General features: G+C 33.5%; 1 protein-coding gene across 1 annotated transcript in view; it reads right to left on the bottom strand.

Moving 5' to 3' along the window:
- The window catches only part of CCDC91 (coiled-coil domain containing 91), a 281,509-nt gene that overhangs the window by 189,140 nt on the left and 78,047 nt on the right, over positions 1-14,322 (bottom strand). Inside the window, exons 4-6 of the mRNA XM_015589963.2 lie at positions 7,797-7,957; positions 6,797-7,000; positions 5,953-6,057 (exon numbers count right to left, since the gene is read on the bottom strand). Of these exons, the coding sequence (XP_015445449.1) occupies positions 5,953-6,057; positions 6,797-7,000; positions 7,797-7,957 (470 nt within the window). The remainder of the gene's footprint in view (positions 1-5,952; positions 6,058-6,796; positions 7,001-7,796; positions 7,958-14,322) is intronic.

Below are 14,322 nucleotides of genomic sequence, written 5' to 3'. Positions count from 1 at the left end.
TTGGTGATCAAGTATTTTTTTGAGAAACTTAAGCATGTTTAAAAGCTGATAGGGCTCAGAAAACTGGAAAGCCACCTGCAAAAGAGTAAAACTAGACTGTTGTCTATCACCACACACCAAAATTAACTCAAAATGGATTAAGGACCTGAATATAAAACCTGAAACAATAAAAGTGTGAAAGAAAACATAGGAACAAAACTGAAGAACCTTGGACTTAAAGAGTGTTTTATGAATTTGACCTCAAAAGCAAGGGAAGGAAAAGCAAAAATAAATGAATGAGACTACATCAAACTAAAAAGCTTCTGCTCAGCAAAAGAAATCATCGACAAGGTAAAGAGACAACCATCCAAATGGGAAAATATATTTGCAAGCAACACCTCTGATAAAGGCCTAAAATCCAAAATATACAAAGAACTCATACGACTCAATAACAACAAAAAACAAATGATCCAATCAAAAAATGAGCAGAGGACCTGAACAGACACTTCTCCCTAGAGGACATATAAATGGCCAACAAATATATGTAAAGATGCTCAACATCACTAGCTATTAGAGAAATGCAAATCAAAACCACAATGAGATACCATCTCACACCTGTTAGAATAGCTATTAGCAACAGGATAAGTAATAACAAGTGTTGGAGAGGATATGGAGAAAAAGGAACCCTCATTCACTTCTGGTGGGACTGCAAATTGGTACAGCCACTGTGGAAACAGTATGGAGGTTCCTCAAAAAACTAAGAATCGACCTACCATATTATCCAGCAATCCCTCTACTGGGTAGTTACCCCCAAAGACTTGAAAACTCTTATCCGTAAAGATATTTGCACATCGATGTTAATAGCAGCATTATTCACTGTGGCCAGGACATGGAAGTAACCGAAGTATCCTACAATAGATGATTGGATAAAGAAGGTGTGGTACATATATACAATGGAATATTACTCAGCCATAAGAAGAGATGAAAAATGTCATTGGCAACAACATGGATGGACCTTGAAATAATCATACTAAGTGAAATAAGCCAAACAGAAAAAGTTGAAAATCACATGATATCACTTATATGTGGAATATAAACCTAAAAGTGCCAAATGAACAGGACAGACAAACAGAGATTCATGGACATGGACTATAGACTAGTGGTTACCAGAGGATAGGGGAGGTAGATGGGGTAAAGGGGGTCAAATATAGGTGAGGAGGGAGAAGGTGAAGTGGGTAAAGGGGATCGAATACATGGTAGCTGGAGGAAACTGGACTTTGGGTGGTAAACATGCAATAGAATATTCAGATGTCAAATTATAATGTACACCTGAAAATTATATGATTATATTAACCAATGTTATCCCAATAAACTTAAAAAAAAAAGTAAGAAGATTCTAGAAGGTGGTGGAAAGGCAGACCTCCTAGGGACCTGAGTACCCAAGGAATGACACAGAGGTTAGTTCTATGAGTTTTATTTTGACCTCATATATTCCATACTGGGTAATGGGATGGCCAGCAACCAGGAAATGCCAATGGGCACAAACAAAAACATCTCCAAGAAAAGCCATCCCTCTCTAACCAAAGCACCGTGAAAGGGGTAGAATAGAAAACATTTAGATAATAAACACCCTATGATAGGCATGCCCCACGGAAAACAATATGACCCCACCTCCAGCTCTGTGAGCAAAGGCAAGTGCTGAGCTCAGACTTCCACCTCCAACCAGTTCTAAAGTGCCACCCTGGCTGCCCTTTGAAGTGGCAACAAAGGAAACCGTGTGGTTTGGAGGCGTTTTCAGGACTTGCATCCCCATCCAGAGGTAAGGAGTTTCCCTCTCCCTCTCCTTTCCTGTGTCAGAAGAAGCCGAGTGGGGAGCCGGAATTTTTACAACCATTCAGAGGTAACAAAGCCTCCTGACTCCGTGGTGTTAGGACAAGTACATGGGGGAACAGCTACCAAGGCCCTCTCCTCCTCCCAGTCAGGGTGGTTATCAGCCAAGGTCTATGGAGGGGATCCTGAAATTCCAATTTTTTTCCCAGAAATAAGGAGGCATCCCTTCAGCCCAATGTGCCAAAGGCGCCTTGAGTGAGAAACCTGTCATTTTACCCCACCTTTCCCCAACCTATGCAGTTCAGAGGAGGCCTGTTAAAATACAAGATTTAAACAAGGTGTCATACAAAATACCAAGATGCATAGGATATAATTAAAAATCACTCATCATACCACAAATCAGGAAAATCTGAACCTTGGTAGGGCCATGAACAGACAGCAACACAGAGATGACATCAATGTTAGAATCATCTGACAAGGATTTTAAAGCAACCATTACGAAAATGCTTCAACAAGAAATTACAAACATGATTGAAACATGGAAAAAACCGGAAAGTTTCAGTAAAGGATAGAAGATATAAAGAACCAAATGGGAATTTAAGAACTAAAAAATACAATAACCAAATAAACAACAAAGAACTGGCTCAACAGCAGAATGGAAGGGGCAGAGGAAAAAAATCAGGAACCTAGAAGACAGAAAAATAAAAATTACTCAATCTGAACGGAGAGAAAACAGGTTGAAAAACAAACAAAATAAGAAGTCCAGAACAAGAAATGCTCTCCTCAGAGATGGCGCAGTGACATACAGGCTTCCCCCACTATCTGAAAGTAGGACATTCCTATGAAACCTTTCCTAAGTCCGAAAGGCATTAAGGGAAGAAGCAATTACCATTAATTTATGTGGAAATTTTTTGAGTGTTCCCAGACCCAAAATTCAATGCATGCACAATATTTTTATTTCATTCGCCACAATCTAAATGTAATTAATTATGCTCAGTTTCACGCTAAGTTTAACACCCTTACGAGATCTCTTAGGCTTTTCTGATACCGTAGGACACATCTCGCTAATGGATGCACAAAATAGATGGAGATAATGCACAGATGCTCAGAGACACAGTTCAAAGCCAGTGTGGCTCCCAGGAAGGGGCTTGGAGGGGCCACTCTCATGCTCGGGGTGTGTGCTGCCTTCATAATGGCTGCTGCAAAATGAATGCTGACCACTATTTTCCCGTTTTGCCTTTTTCAAAATAAAAGAGGAAAATCCTTTTTGGATTTCTTTCAGCTAGCGAAAACAGGTATTAATGTAGGTCTTTCATAAAAGTGAGTGGCGTAAGGTGAACTTTCAAAAAGTGATGTAAGGCAAATCTGTATAAGCTAAACAGGATGCCTGCCCTTGAGTTCAGTTTGGTATTAGACTTTCTAATATATTTTTCTATCACTTATTCAGCCAAGGTGATAAAATACTTCATAAGTTAGGTTATTCATTTATTCGCATGGTATAAAAAGGAGAAAGACCCTTTTTGGTGTTGTTACAGTAAAATCATCTGGGGGAAAAAAGGTTTCTTTGGAAGTACTGCTTCTTGTAAAAAGGGAAGATCTTTTAAAATTGAACTCAAGTTGTTACTCTTAAATTATCACTACTAATAGTAAAAGCAGTAAGACAATGATAATGTCCCTTGGCATTTATATTGGTCTTCATTGTGAAAAGTTCAAGTGGTCAGGTTCTAGATGATCTCTCAGATATGTTACTGTTCCCATTAATAGACTGAAGAAAACACAAAGTTCTGTCAGTATTCAGTACTGTGCCTTCTAACAAGCACCAAAATTCCAAATATGGGGCTGGTAAGTGTGGCCTTGCACAATGTACTTAGCCCTTGGTGAGCAGGGTACATTATATCAGTTCATTCATTCATTCAAGAATATTAATTAAGCCCACGCTACATGCCAAGTATTGCTCTCGGTACTGGAAAGTTCTTAATCTCGTGGAGCTTACATGCTGGTGGGAGGAAAACAAAAAAAAAAACAAATCGAAATGAAATAACAGATGGAGATAAATGTTATGAGGAGGGGTAAAGAAGCAAAGAAAGGGGGCTACGGAATACTGAGCATGCCCATGTTTCTTATTTTCTATAGCATGGTTAAAGAAAGCCTCCAAAAGAAGGTCGCATTGGAGCAGGTATCTGAAGGAAGCTAGGGTTCACTGAGAGTTGTTAATGAACAGTTTTCGAAAAGTTAAAATGTGATTCATATAAATTGAACATATGCCAAAGATTTATTCTGCTTATTTATTAATAAATAAATCATTTTAGACTAAATGAATCAGAAATTAAGACTGGTTCAAGGAGCATTTGAAGATATATGTGTGTGTGTGTGTATATACAAATTTAAATAATGGGTTGTTAGATTAAGAAAGAGTGCCACGTTAGAGACCAAACAGATGAATGTTCTATAGAGCAATAACTGTACTCTTTGAAGTTATCTTTTCTAACAGACAGAAATTATTTGCATCTCCCCTGGGGAAAAAAATTATTAACATGTAACATCAAAACATCTGAGACTTTTAATCAATAGCAAACCATCAGTCAAACAAAGTACATTCTCCTAAATAATCCTTGGGTAAGTCTGTTAAACAATGTCTCCATAGAACATTGAAAAAACACACTGCTCAGCCTTTTCCTTATTTTCATGTTTTATTGTCCATGCCTGTGAGTCTCTGTTTGTTTGTCCTGTTATGTTTTGCATAATTTTTAACAGAGCCATGCAGATATCCGGAAGAAGGGCATTTCTGGTAGAGAGACTGTGACTAAATCGTAAACCATTTCCCTCCACTCACCACTCCAACAGCCAAGGAATGCCCTCCGCAACAGGCTCACACATTCACCTGGACCTTATTATGAAGTCTGTTGTAAGTAAATAGCTGTGGGAAAGCTGAAAAAGGTGGAGAAGGAAGAAGATTTACATTGGGAGGAGAATGAGAACTGAGGCTGGAAAAATGATCTGATTTACATTTTTAAAAATACTACTCTACCTGCTGAAATAAAAACTCATGAAGGAGAAGAGCAAGAATAGAAGTTAGAAGACCACTTAGGAGACTATTAAAATGATCTAGGCAAATAAACATGTAAATATATAGTTGGTCAGACGAAGAAGTGCTATGGAGAAAAACAACATAATATGGGAAGGTTGGTAAGAGATGTCAGTATTGTCTAGAAAAATCTGCATGGAGACCTGAATAATATAAAAAAGAAAATGTGCAGAAAATTAAAGGAAAAGTGTTCCAGATATGGGGATAAAGCAAAATGACTGAGGAGAAAGAGGCACGGAGAAGACAGGAAAAAGGATAAAAGAATATAGAGCCTTGCAAACTATTTTAAGGACTCACTGGACTTTTAGTTTGGGTGAAAAGAGAAGCCACTGAATGTTTCAAAGCAGGAGAATGACATAACCATCTTTAAATATTAAACAGATCACAGTGGCTGCAATGTGGAGAATGATCTGTAAGAAGGCAATGACAGAAGCATAAAGACTAGTTATAAGATACTTTAGTGTTCCAAGAGAGAAATAAAGATGGATTGGTGGCAGTGACCATAATAATAAACAGTCAAAATATGGGTATTTTAAAGATAGAACTAACAGGTTTTCCTGAAGGAACAGACAAGTAGTACAAAAAGGAATAAATGTATGTTTTAGCCTTAGCAACTGGAAAAGATCAAGTCGCCATTTACAAAGATGGGGAAGCCTACAGAAAAGAAAAAAACAAAGTTTAATAAGAAAATTTGAGGATGAGAGGGAGACATTTTATGAAAAAGGTTAAATATCTCCATTTGGGGTTTACAGGATTCTAAACTCTGTTCAAATGTAATCACAAATAAGAAAAATCAGAATGTCCAATTTCCAAATTTTATCCATCAGAAACAATATTTTTCACCAAACTGAGTCTCGAACAACTAACCCTCAAAGCTTCTCACAGATTCACACCCTTCGAAATGGCATTTATCACTAATTTCAACCGTGTTGGTCAATACTTTACATATTTAAGTATCTGATCACTCATTCATAATGTGTTTATTGAGCACTTTCTGAAGTTATGTTGCATGCTTCACCAAAGGTTCACAGATTAAATTTTAAATACACTCAGTTTACCTGAAGTTCTTTGTATCTATCTTGAAAAGAAATGGCCTCTTGCTCTTTTTCTTTAAGGAAATCTTTTTCCAAGAGACTATGCTTTTCTATCAATGATTCCACATCCTAAAAGAAAAATTCAAGCACAAGTTATGTAATATTTAATAGGATAAAATATATTTAGTTTTTTCAATGAGCATACCAAAAAATATCTGGTAAAGATATACTCATAGGCAGTATTTCAACTATGTTACAGAGCCATGGTTCACTCTCCAGCCCAATATCGAACATTGATAAAACACTAAAATTATTCATTCTAATAAATGAATAAAAGCATCTAATTAGACTAACTGAAATCAACGCAATCTACGTCTACATATACTTTCTATAAATTTGCTAAGGTCTTTTTATAGACCTATTTGTAGGGAACAGAAACGAGAACATAAATAATTTACTAAAACAGCTTTATACCTAAATACAAATAAGTACATTGTCAAATATCCCACAATGCCTGACTTCTCATAGGGAAAAGGCAATGTTACAAATCTCCTAATCAGTATAACAAATACAAGACTACTTGCTTTCAAAGTACATAAAAGTAAACCAAAAGGAAAGCATTAGTTAGAGGGAAAAAAGTATCTAGTAAAAGATGTTCATATCTTTTTTAAAAAGTACACATTTAAGACTAGATATTTCCTATCGAAGACTTGTAAGTGGTAAATTCATACAACCGACTTAAATTCATAGCCAAGGGAGAACAATACCTTTTTCCACTAATGAGTTTTTAATCAGAGATTAGGATTATATCGGATTTCCAGAATGCGCAATTCAAACACTTATTTTTTTAGAAAAAATGTAAATATACCTTTTTAATTCTCTGTTTTTCTTCTTCAGAAACTTTGAGTTTAATCTCCAGACTTGAAATTTTCTGCTGAAGTTGTATGTTTGATACATTGGCACCAGGATCCTCAGAATCATCCACAAGAGCAATTGTTCCATTACTTTTCTCATCAGTTAAACCCAATGGAAAAAGTGAGATATCCAGATCAGTGTGTGTTGATTGCTGAATCTAAACCACATTAAAAAAAAAATATACAGAGGGGAAAGTTTACACTGTACCAATAATGAAAACGTTCAAAGGGCAACAGAAACCGCATTTGGAAATTAAGTTGTAGCAAGGGTTCCGAAATTATTTCACCCTTTAAGTAAATCAACAGACCTCTAACTGTTAACAACAACCTGATCTTCGTAGTAAGACACAAAACTTCCTCTAAACTTTAGAGTCTAGAGCATTTATTATTTTGCAGGAAAGCACTAAAAACTTAAAACTTTTTCTTAGCCTGAAATTATACTAAACTTTAGAGTCTAGAGCATTTATTATTTTGCAGGAAAGCACTAAAAACTTAAAACTTTTTCTTATGCTTGAAATTATATAAGTATAGACACATCTGATACGAGTTCCTGAATTTACACACATACTCAGAATTTGCTAATATTTTAAACTGCAAATCAGAATTTTAAAGTTATCAATAACCTATCATTGATCAAAACTTTCTAGTAAAAATAATAGGTGATTTGAGATTGTGTATAGCACTCTGGAAATCTGGACTAACTCCAGAATCTTGCATAATACCTGGATCAATAAATATTTGAACCAATAAACATTAATTATCTTGCAGTTGTGCCATAAAACAAACATATTATTTAGTTTTTTGAATTCTATATATTAGCTTCAAAGTTAGAATATCTACAGAAATATTTCAGGGAGTTCAAAAAAGTAAATCAGAAAATCTTCAAAGCTTCAATTAAAATCAGTGTGAGATTTTAAGTATGCAAATTTCCTATAAAAATACACTTGTCTTTACCTGTGCTTTAGGAACAGTTTGACCGACAATGCTGTTGTCTGCATGTGTAATCTCTGGTGATGAAATGATGGGCTCAGAAGAGAGGCAGCCAACTGGAGGAGGAGAGTGGTCATGGTCCAGGACAATTGCAGGAGAAGCTGGAGAAAGATGGACTCCAGATACTAAGAAAAACAAACAAAAAGATTGTTAAAGAGAAAATAAAGAACAGATTGAAGAGAAGAGTAGAGGAAAGGAAAGGGGAGAAGGTATGGGAAGTAAAAGCAAAAAGACTGAAAGTGAAGGTTCCATGACCATTCCTCAAGGACCATTACCTGAAATCTAAAACTAGTGTTTCTAAATTTAACACGACATTTCCACCTGAAACCCAGGCAAATAAAACAATTTAATAATGTTTTAGTGTTTACATACTGACACATTACCATAAGAAGTGCATTTCCAACTTAGAGAAAGTACTCAAACATATTATCTATCAAGTTAGTTAAGAAAAAGCACTAGGATGCCTACTATTGCCTAGCACAGGCGCTAGGCATTGAGAAGACAGCAGTGAGCAAGACAAGAATCTACGTACTCAATGACCTTATGATCCAGTAGGCAAGTCAAATCAATTATTTATTACAATAAAGTGAGCTAAGGAGAAGAACGATTACTTTAAAATAACTAATCTAACTGTGTTAACTTCTTTTTCAACAAGAGATTTTTCATATTAAAGTCAATTTTAGATTGCTGAGTTGTTTCTATAAAAACAGTTATGTTGAAACACAATTCAGTAATTTGTTTCACAACAAAATATTATTAGATTGTGATTAGGGTTTGATACAAAGGTCATGTAAGGAAAGCCAATTGCCAAGCATGAAATAAGACAAAAATATTGATGAGGGCAAAATAAACAGATTATATTTATATTACTTTATTTTCAAATATTCTTTCTAAAAATTCAAATACATTTATTTGTGTTATGTGTTTAAAGTTTCGGAAGGGTAAATTTTTAGCATTAATCCATTTGTATGTTTTGACTTTCTAAATTATAAAGACCTTTATTCCACATTGGCATCAGTGGCAACGTCAGCGAAGTTCTACCATAAATTCTGGAAGGCAGCTCACAATGGAAATTGCATTTTTGCCTGAAGAAAGACATTTATACAGTCATTAGGTATCAATAAACTAAAGAATATATTAATTTCTGAGTGGCACCCTATGAAGTAATTTAATTATCTTATACATACTTTTACAGCAACACTGTGTTTTTTAAAATACTATGTGCCATACTGGATAAGGTATTCTAGCTTCTCCCATAAGCATTTCACTGTTTTAATAAAGAAAACTGGAATTTCAATTCATGTTTGTACCTGATGTATCTTTTTTCTAGAAATTACTTTTTTCTGATCTTTACTATTCCATATGTTAACAGATTTTTATAAAATGTCAAAATGTTCTAACTTCTAAGTTATAATTTATAGCATAAATATTACTAACTAATTTTAAAGGCATGAAAATAAGTACTATAGTATAGAAAGAGCATTATTAAGAGCATAGACTCTGGAACCATACTGACGTAGCAGGTATAGAACAACTGGCAAGTTTACTAACTTTCTTCAGTTTCCACATCTGTAAAATTGGCATAGAATTGCTGATGAAGTTTAAATTGACTAAAATATGTAAAGCTTTAGCACTGTGTCGATATTATTTTCATTATTATTTCAAAGATTAAAATTTGTTGGACAAGTATGTTTATTTCTGGGCATAAAGGGTATGTGTCACTATAAACCTGGGTTCAAGAAACTTAAAAATATAATTCTGATCTAATACCAGAACATTTTAAGATCTCTTTATGTCTTTATATTTATAGCCAAAATCTAAGACAAGAAGTCATGCTAACCAAAGTTAAATTCTCAATCTGCAAAATTAAATGTTCAAGTATATCACATTATGGAAAAAAAGGAGGGAAAGTGGGTAAAATAAAGGAAGGGAGGAAGGGAAAGAAAGTAGAAATAAGAGCACAATAAGGAGAAGGCGAAGGGAGAGATTGAGGGAGGAAAGTAAAAAGAGGTCAAAGAAGGCCCTCAACCTCACACTTTCCACTAGCTATCACCACCTACCACACTTACCCTTCACAGCCAATGTCTTATCTCCAAATGACTCCTGTCTCAATTTTCTTCTTCAGCCAACCCTCACCGCTCCACTGGACCCATCAATTAAGACATTAATTTTCCTTTCAGTTACTATTAAATCAAGTAAACACTTCTTATTTTATTCTTTTTAGTTCTCCAGAGCACATAATACCAATGACTCTCCCTTTACCTTGAAACTCTTCCCCCGGAACCTGAGAACTACTATTACTAGATTTCCTCCTCATATTTTGACTTTTTCTTGTTTCCTTTTCAGGGTCTTTCCCCACTCAATCTTAAAATTCAGTTTCCTACACACTCTGGTCTTCTCAATATTTACATATTCTTACCACTTTCAAAACCCATTATTTAAATTATCATCTATAAGCTAATGACACCTAAATTCATATCTCTAACACTAACCACTCTGCAGACTTCCAGATGCATATTCTCATCTATTGGATAGTCCTATTTAGCAGTCTAGCAGTCTACATCAAACTTACCCATTGTCTTATATAAATCTGCTTTGCTTCATATTCTCCATTTTAGTTAATAGCATCTCAAAGAACTTTGCCCAAGTCAGAAATGATACGATTAAGTGCCGCCTTCATTCCAGTCATGCTGTGCTACTAACAGTTCCTTGATTGTGCCATACTGTTCAATACCTCTGTGACCTCATAATATTACTGCTTAAGTAAAAGCTATAGCTAGGGAGTCAGAAATGGATTCAAATTTCAACAGTAACCACTTACTTGTTATGCAGCCTTGGGCAAATTACACAAACCTCTCTAAACCACAACTGCTTCTTCTGAAAATGAGGAAATAATATGTACTTCAAAATACTACACCACATAAATTAGCTAATGTAAATAAATGAACTGGCTGTACCAGATAGATTCATGGTAAACATTTAGTAAATGGCAACTGTCATTGAATTTTTTTATCATTTGACAACATTCAAAAAAAGTTTTTCTGGGAATCTTTTAACCTACTCTACTACCTACCTAATCATAATATAATTTTAATTTCCCACTGTCGATTTATTACAATTTTTAAAGAAATAATAATCTTAAAACATTGCATATCAATCTATAGGATACATTTAAAATAGTGTTTAGAAAAAAACCTATAGCCTTGAACACTAAAATCAATTAAAAAATAAGTGAATTAAATTTCCAGCTCATAAACTAAAATAGAAACAAAAAAACTGAATGAGCACAAAAATATAAAGATAATGCAGATAGTGACGCATTAAGAAAAAAAGATCTAATTAATCAAAATCCCAAATTTCTAAAAAATTAAGCAAAATAGTAGTGAACTTAGTAACAATAAAAAGATAAAAGTAAAAATACACAAATTAAATGACAAGAGGAACATATTTAAAACAAGAAATTTTTTTAAAAATCATAAAACTCTATAAACTTCTAATAAATTTGAAAATCCAGATAAATGAACAATTTGTCACAGAAATATAGTTTATAAAAGCTGATCTGATTACAAAGAAAAATATATGTTTAAAAATAGATCTATTTCCTTGGGAAAAAAATAAACTTATCAGGTAACTACCCTACTGAGAAAGCATTTCAAGAGGATTTCTATGAAAATTCAAAAAATGGGTAATACCAATGCTCTAAAATTGTTCTAGAGCATTAAAAATGAGGAAAAACTTCATTAGCTTACAGAACAATAATATAACATTACAGGCTAATCCAGATTAAAATGGTACAAAAACATAATTAGAGATCATTAGAGCATCACTTAAAAATAATGAGGTAAAGTTCTAAATAAAATATTAGTAAATAGAATCCAACGCCATACTGAAAAATAATACACAATGAAAAGTCTTGTTCCAAGAATGAAAGGCTGGTTCACAATTAGGAAATTCAGTAATATTCCATAGTGATAGACTTGAAGAGAAAAATGATATTTATCTCCAAGACTGAAAATACTTTTGGTAAAAACGAACATTGATATTTGTTTAAAACGCTCAAGAAAACAGAAATTGATGAATACTTTCTTAATTCGATAAAACATATAGACTTTAATCCTAAAGTCAGAAAGTTAATTAGTGGAGAAAAACCAAAGGTGTTTCCTCTAAGATCAGGAACAGGACAAGAATGCCTACTATCTCCATACTATTTAACGTTGCACTAAAGGCATGAGCCAATGCAATTAGACAAGTAAAATCAAATAAAAGCATAAACAGAAGAAAAGAAGATAAACTAATGCTCCTACTAAGTCAAACAATAAACATATTCTGTAAAGTACCACAATATAATAAAAAAATGAATAGCATTCACATGTAAAAATAATAACTTTAGAAGATATAATATTAGAGAAAATATTATTTTCCATAGCAACAAGAAAGATAAAATATTTAGGAATAAGTTTAGCAAAATATGTGAGGAAATCTTTAAAATACTTCAAAATACCCAAAGGTAGATCTGAACAAGTATAAATATATCCCTTGTAATTGGATAGAGAACTAAACATCATAAAGATGCTAATACTCCTTCAGTTAATTTACAGACTAAATATGATTCCAATAAAAGTATCAATAAGCTATTTTCTAATGGAGCTAGACAAATGGACATTAAACATCACATGGAATAAGTAAAAAAGATCTAATTTAAAAATGCAAAAATAGACAAGAAAATACTAAAAAAGAAAAAGTATAAGGATACCAGCCTTTCCTATTAGAATATACTAATTAAACTATATTAAAACATACTACTGACCTTATTAAGATACACTATATTCAATTATATTAAAACATGAGACACCCATTATAATTAAAACAGTGTACTTATTTGATGCAGCAATATATGGGACAGAAAGTCCAGACACAGTTTCGCACAGGTATACGAGAGAAGTGGCCCTGCAAATCACTCAGACAAAGATGAGCTGGTTAATAAATAGTGCCAGAGCAACTGATTAGCTCTTTGAAAAAAAGATGAAATTAGGCTACAACCTCAGACTATAGATAAAAATAAATAAACTTCAAATCTATCAGAGATCAAAATGATTTAAAAGAGACCCTATTAGTACTAAAAGAAAATATGAGCTCCTCTTTACCTTGGATGTAAAAAAGGACTCTTTAACTATGACTCAAATCCAGATACAATAAAAGATTGACAAATTTGACTATGGGATATATAAACACTTTTTTTTCTGTCAAAAATTATCTTAAATAAAATCAAGAAACAACTGACAAACTTAAAAAAAAAGGATATGTGTAATATATATCACAGAAAGGGCTAATATTCCTAAAATATATAAAGACTATTTAAAACTTGGGGATAAAGAGACTGCAAAAAAACAGCCTATAGAATAATGGGCAAAAAATGTGAACAGACAATTCACCAATAAGAAAATATACAAATAGCCCTGAACTACATAAAAAGATGCAGATACATTTGTCATAAAGGACAAACAGGAAGCTTAAAAAGCCAAAACTCATGAGATGAATAGGTGGAGTGGAGAGACAAAAGAAATGAATAGTGAGAAATATCTCTTCACTGAGTGTACTTTTTACGGATCCTGAGTTTCAGATCCATGTCAATGTTTCACATACTCAATAAAATAAAAATAGAATCAACTGCCAGGGGAATAAGGGGATTAAACCCAAAAATGGAATACAAAGAGCAATGAATGAACTAAACCATATTTCAAATAAATAATCTAATCACATTACAAGATTGGAAGGTAAGAACTAACCTAAGTTACTTTAGGACCCAATATTTTGACTATATAGCCTCAGCATAAGAACAGAAAGGATGCCAAACAAACATTGAGAAGAAGAAGAAAAAAGAAGATAATGAGAAGGGAAAAGAAGAATAAAGATAAAGCAAATGTAAAATGTTAACATTTGAAGAAAATGGATGAAGGGTATATGAGAATTATTTGTCCATTTCTTGCAGGTTTTCTGTAAGTAAAAATAAAACTCAACAGGAAAGAGCAAAAAAAAGAAAGTATGTAATAGAAAAGAAACAAGAGATCCAAATCAAGAGATCTTTTGGATCAAGAGATCCAAAGAATAGTACGCAAATTGGTCTCAACAGAAGTCTTCCCTATTCAAAAGTGCTAAATAAAGACTTGATATCACTAAAAACATGCGTCAAGAATAGCCCTAGAAGTACTGTTCATAACAGCAAATAAGTGACAACAGCATAAATACCCATTGACAGTCAAAAGGTTAAATGAGCAGTGGCACAATCATAAATTAGAATATTTTTTGTCAGTGAAAATAAAGGAACTACAGGTACATGCAGAAGTACAGGTATATGCAAAAACATGGATGAGTTTTAGAAATATAAATTTACGTGAAAACAAATTGCAGGAATGTTCGCACAGTTATTAACCCATTTTTATAAGGCACATAAACAAGCAAAACTCTCTCTCTCTCTCTCTCTCTCTCTCTC

The sequence above is a fragment of the Pteropus alecto genome, unplaced genomic scaffold (assembly GCF_000325575.1).
Source record: "Pteropus alecto unplaced genomic scaffold, ASM32557v1 scaffold103, whole genome shotgun sequence".
NCBI lineage: Eukaryota > Metazoa > Chordata > Mammalia > Chiroptera > Pteropodidae > Pteropus > Pteropus alecto.
The sequence above is the reverse complement of the archived record's forward strand: the minus strand, read 5'-3'. Positions and strand labels throughout refer to the sequence as shown.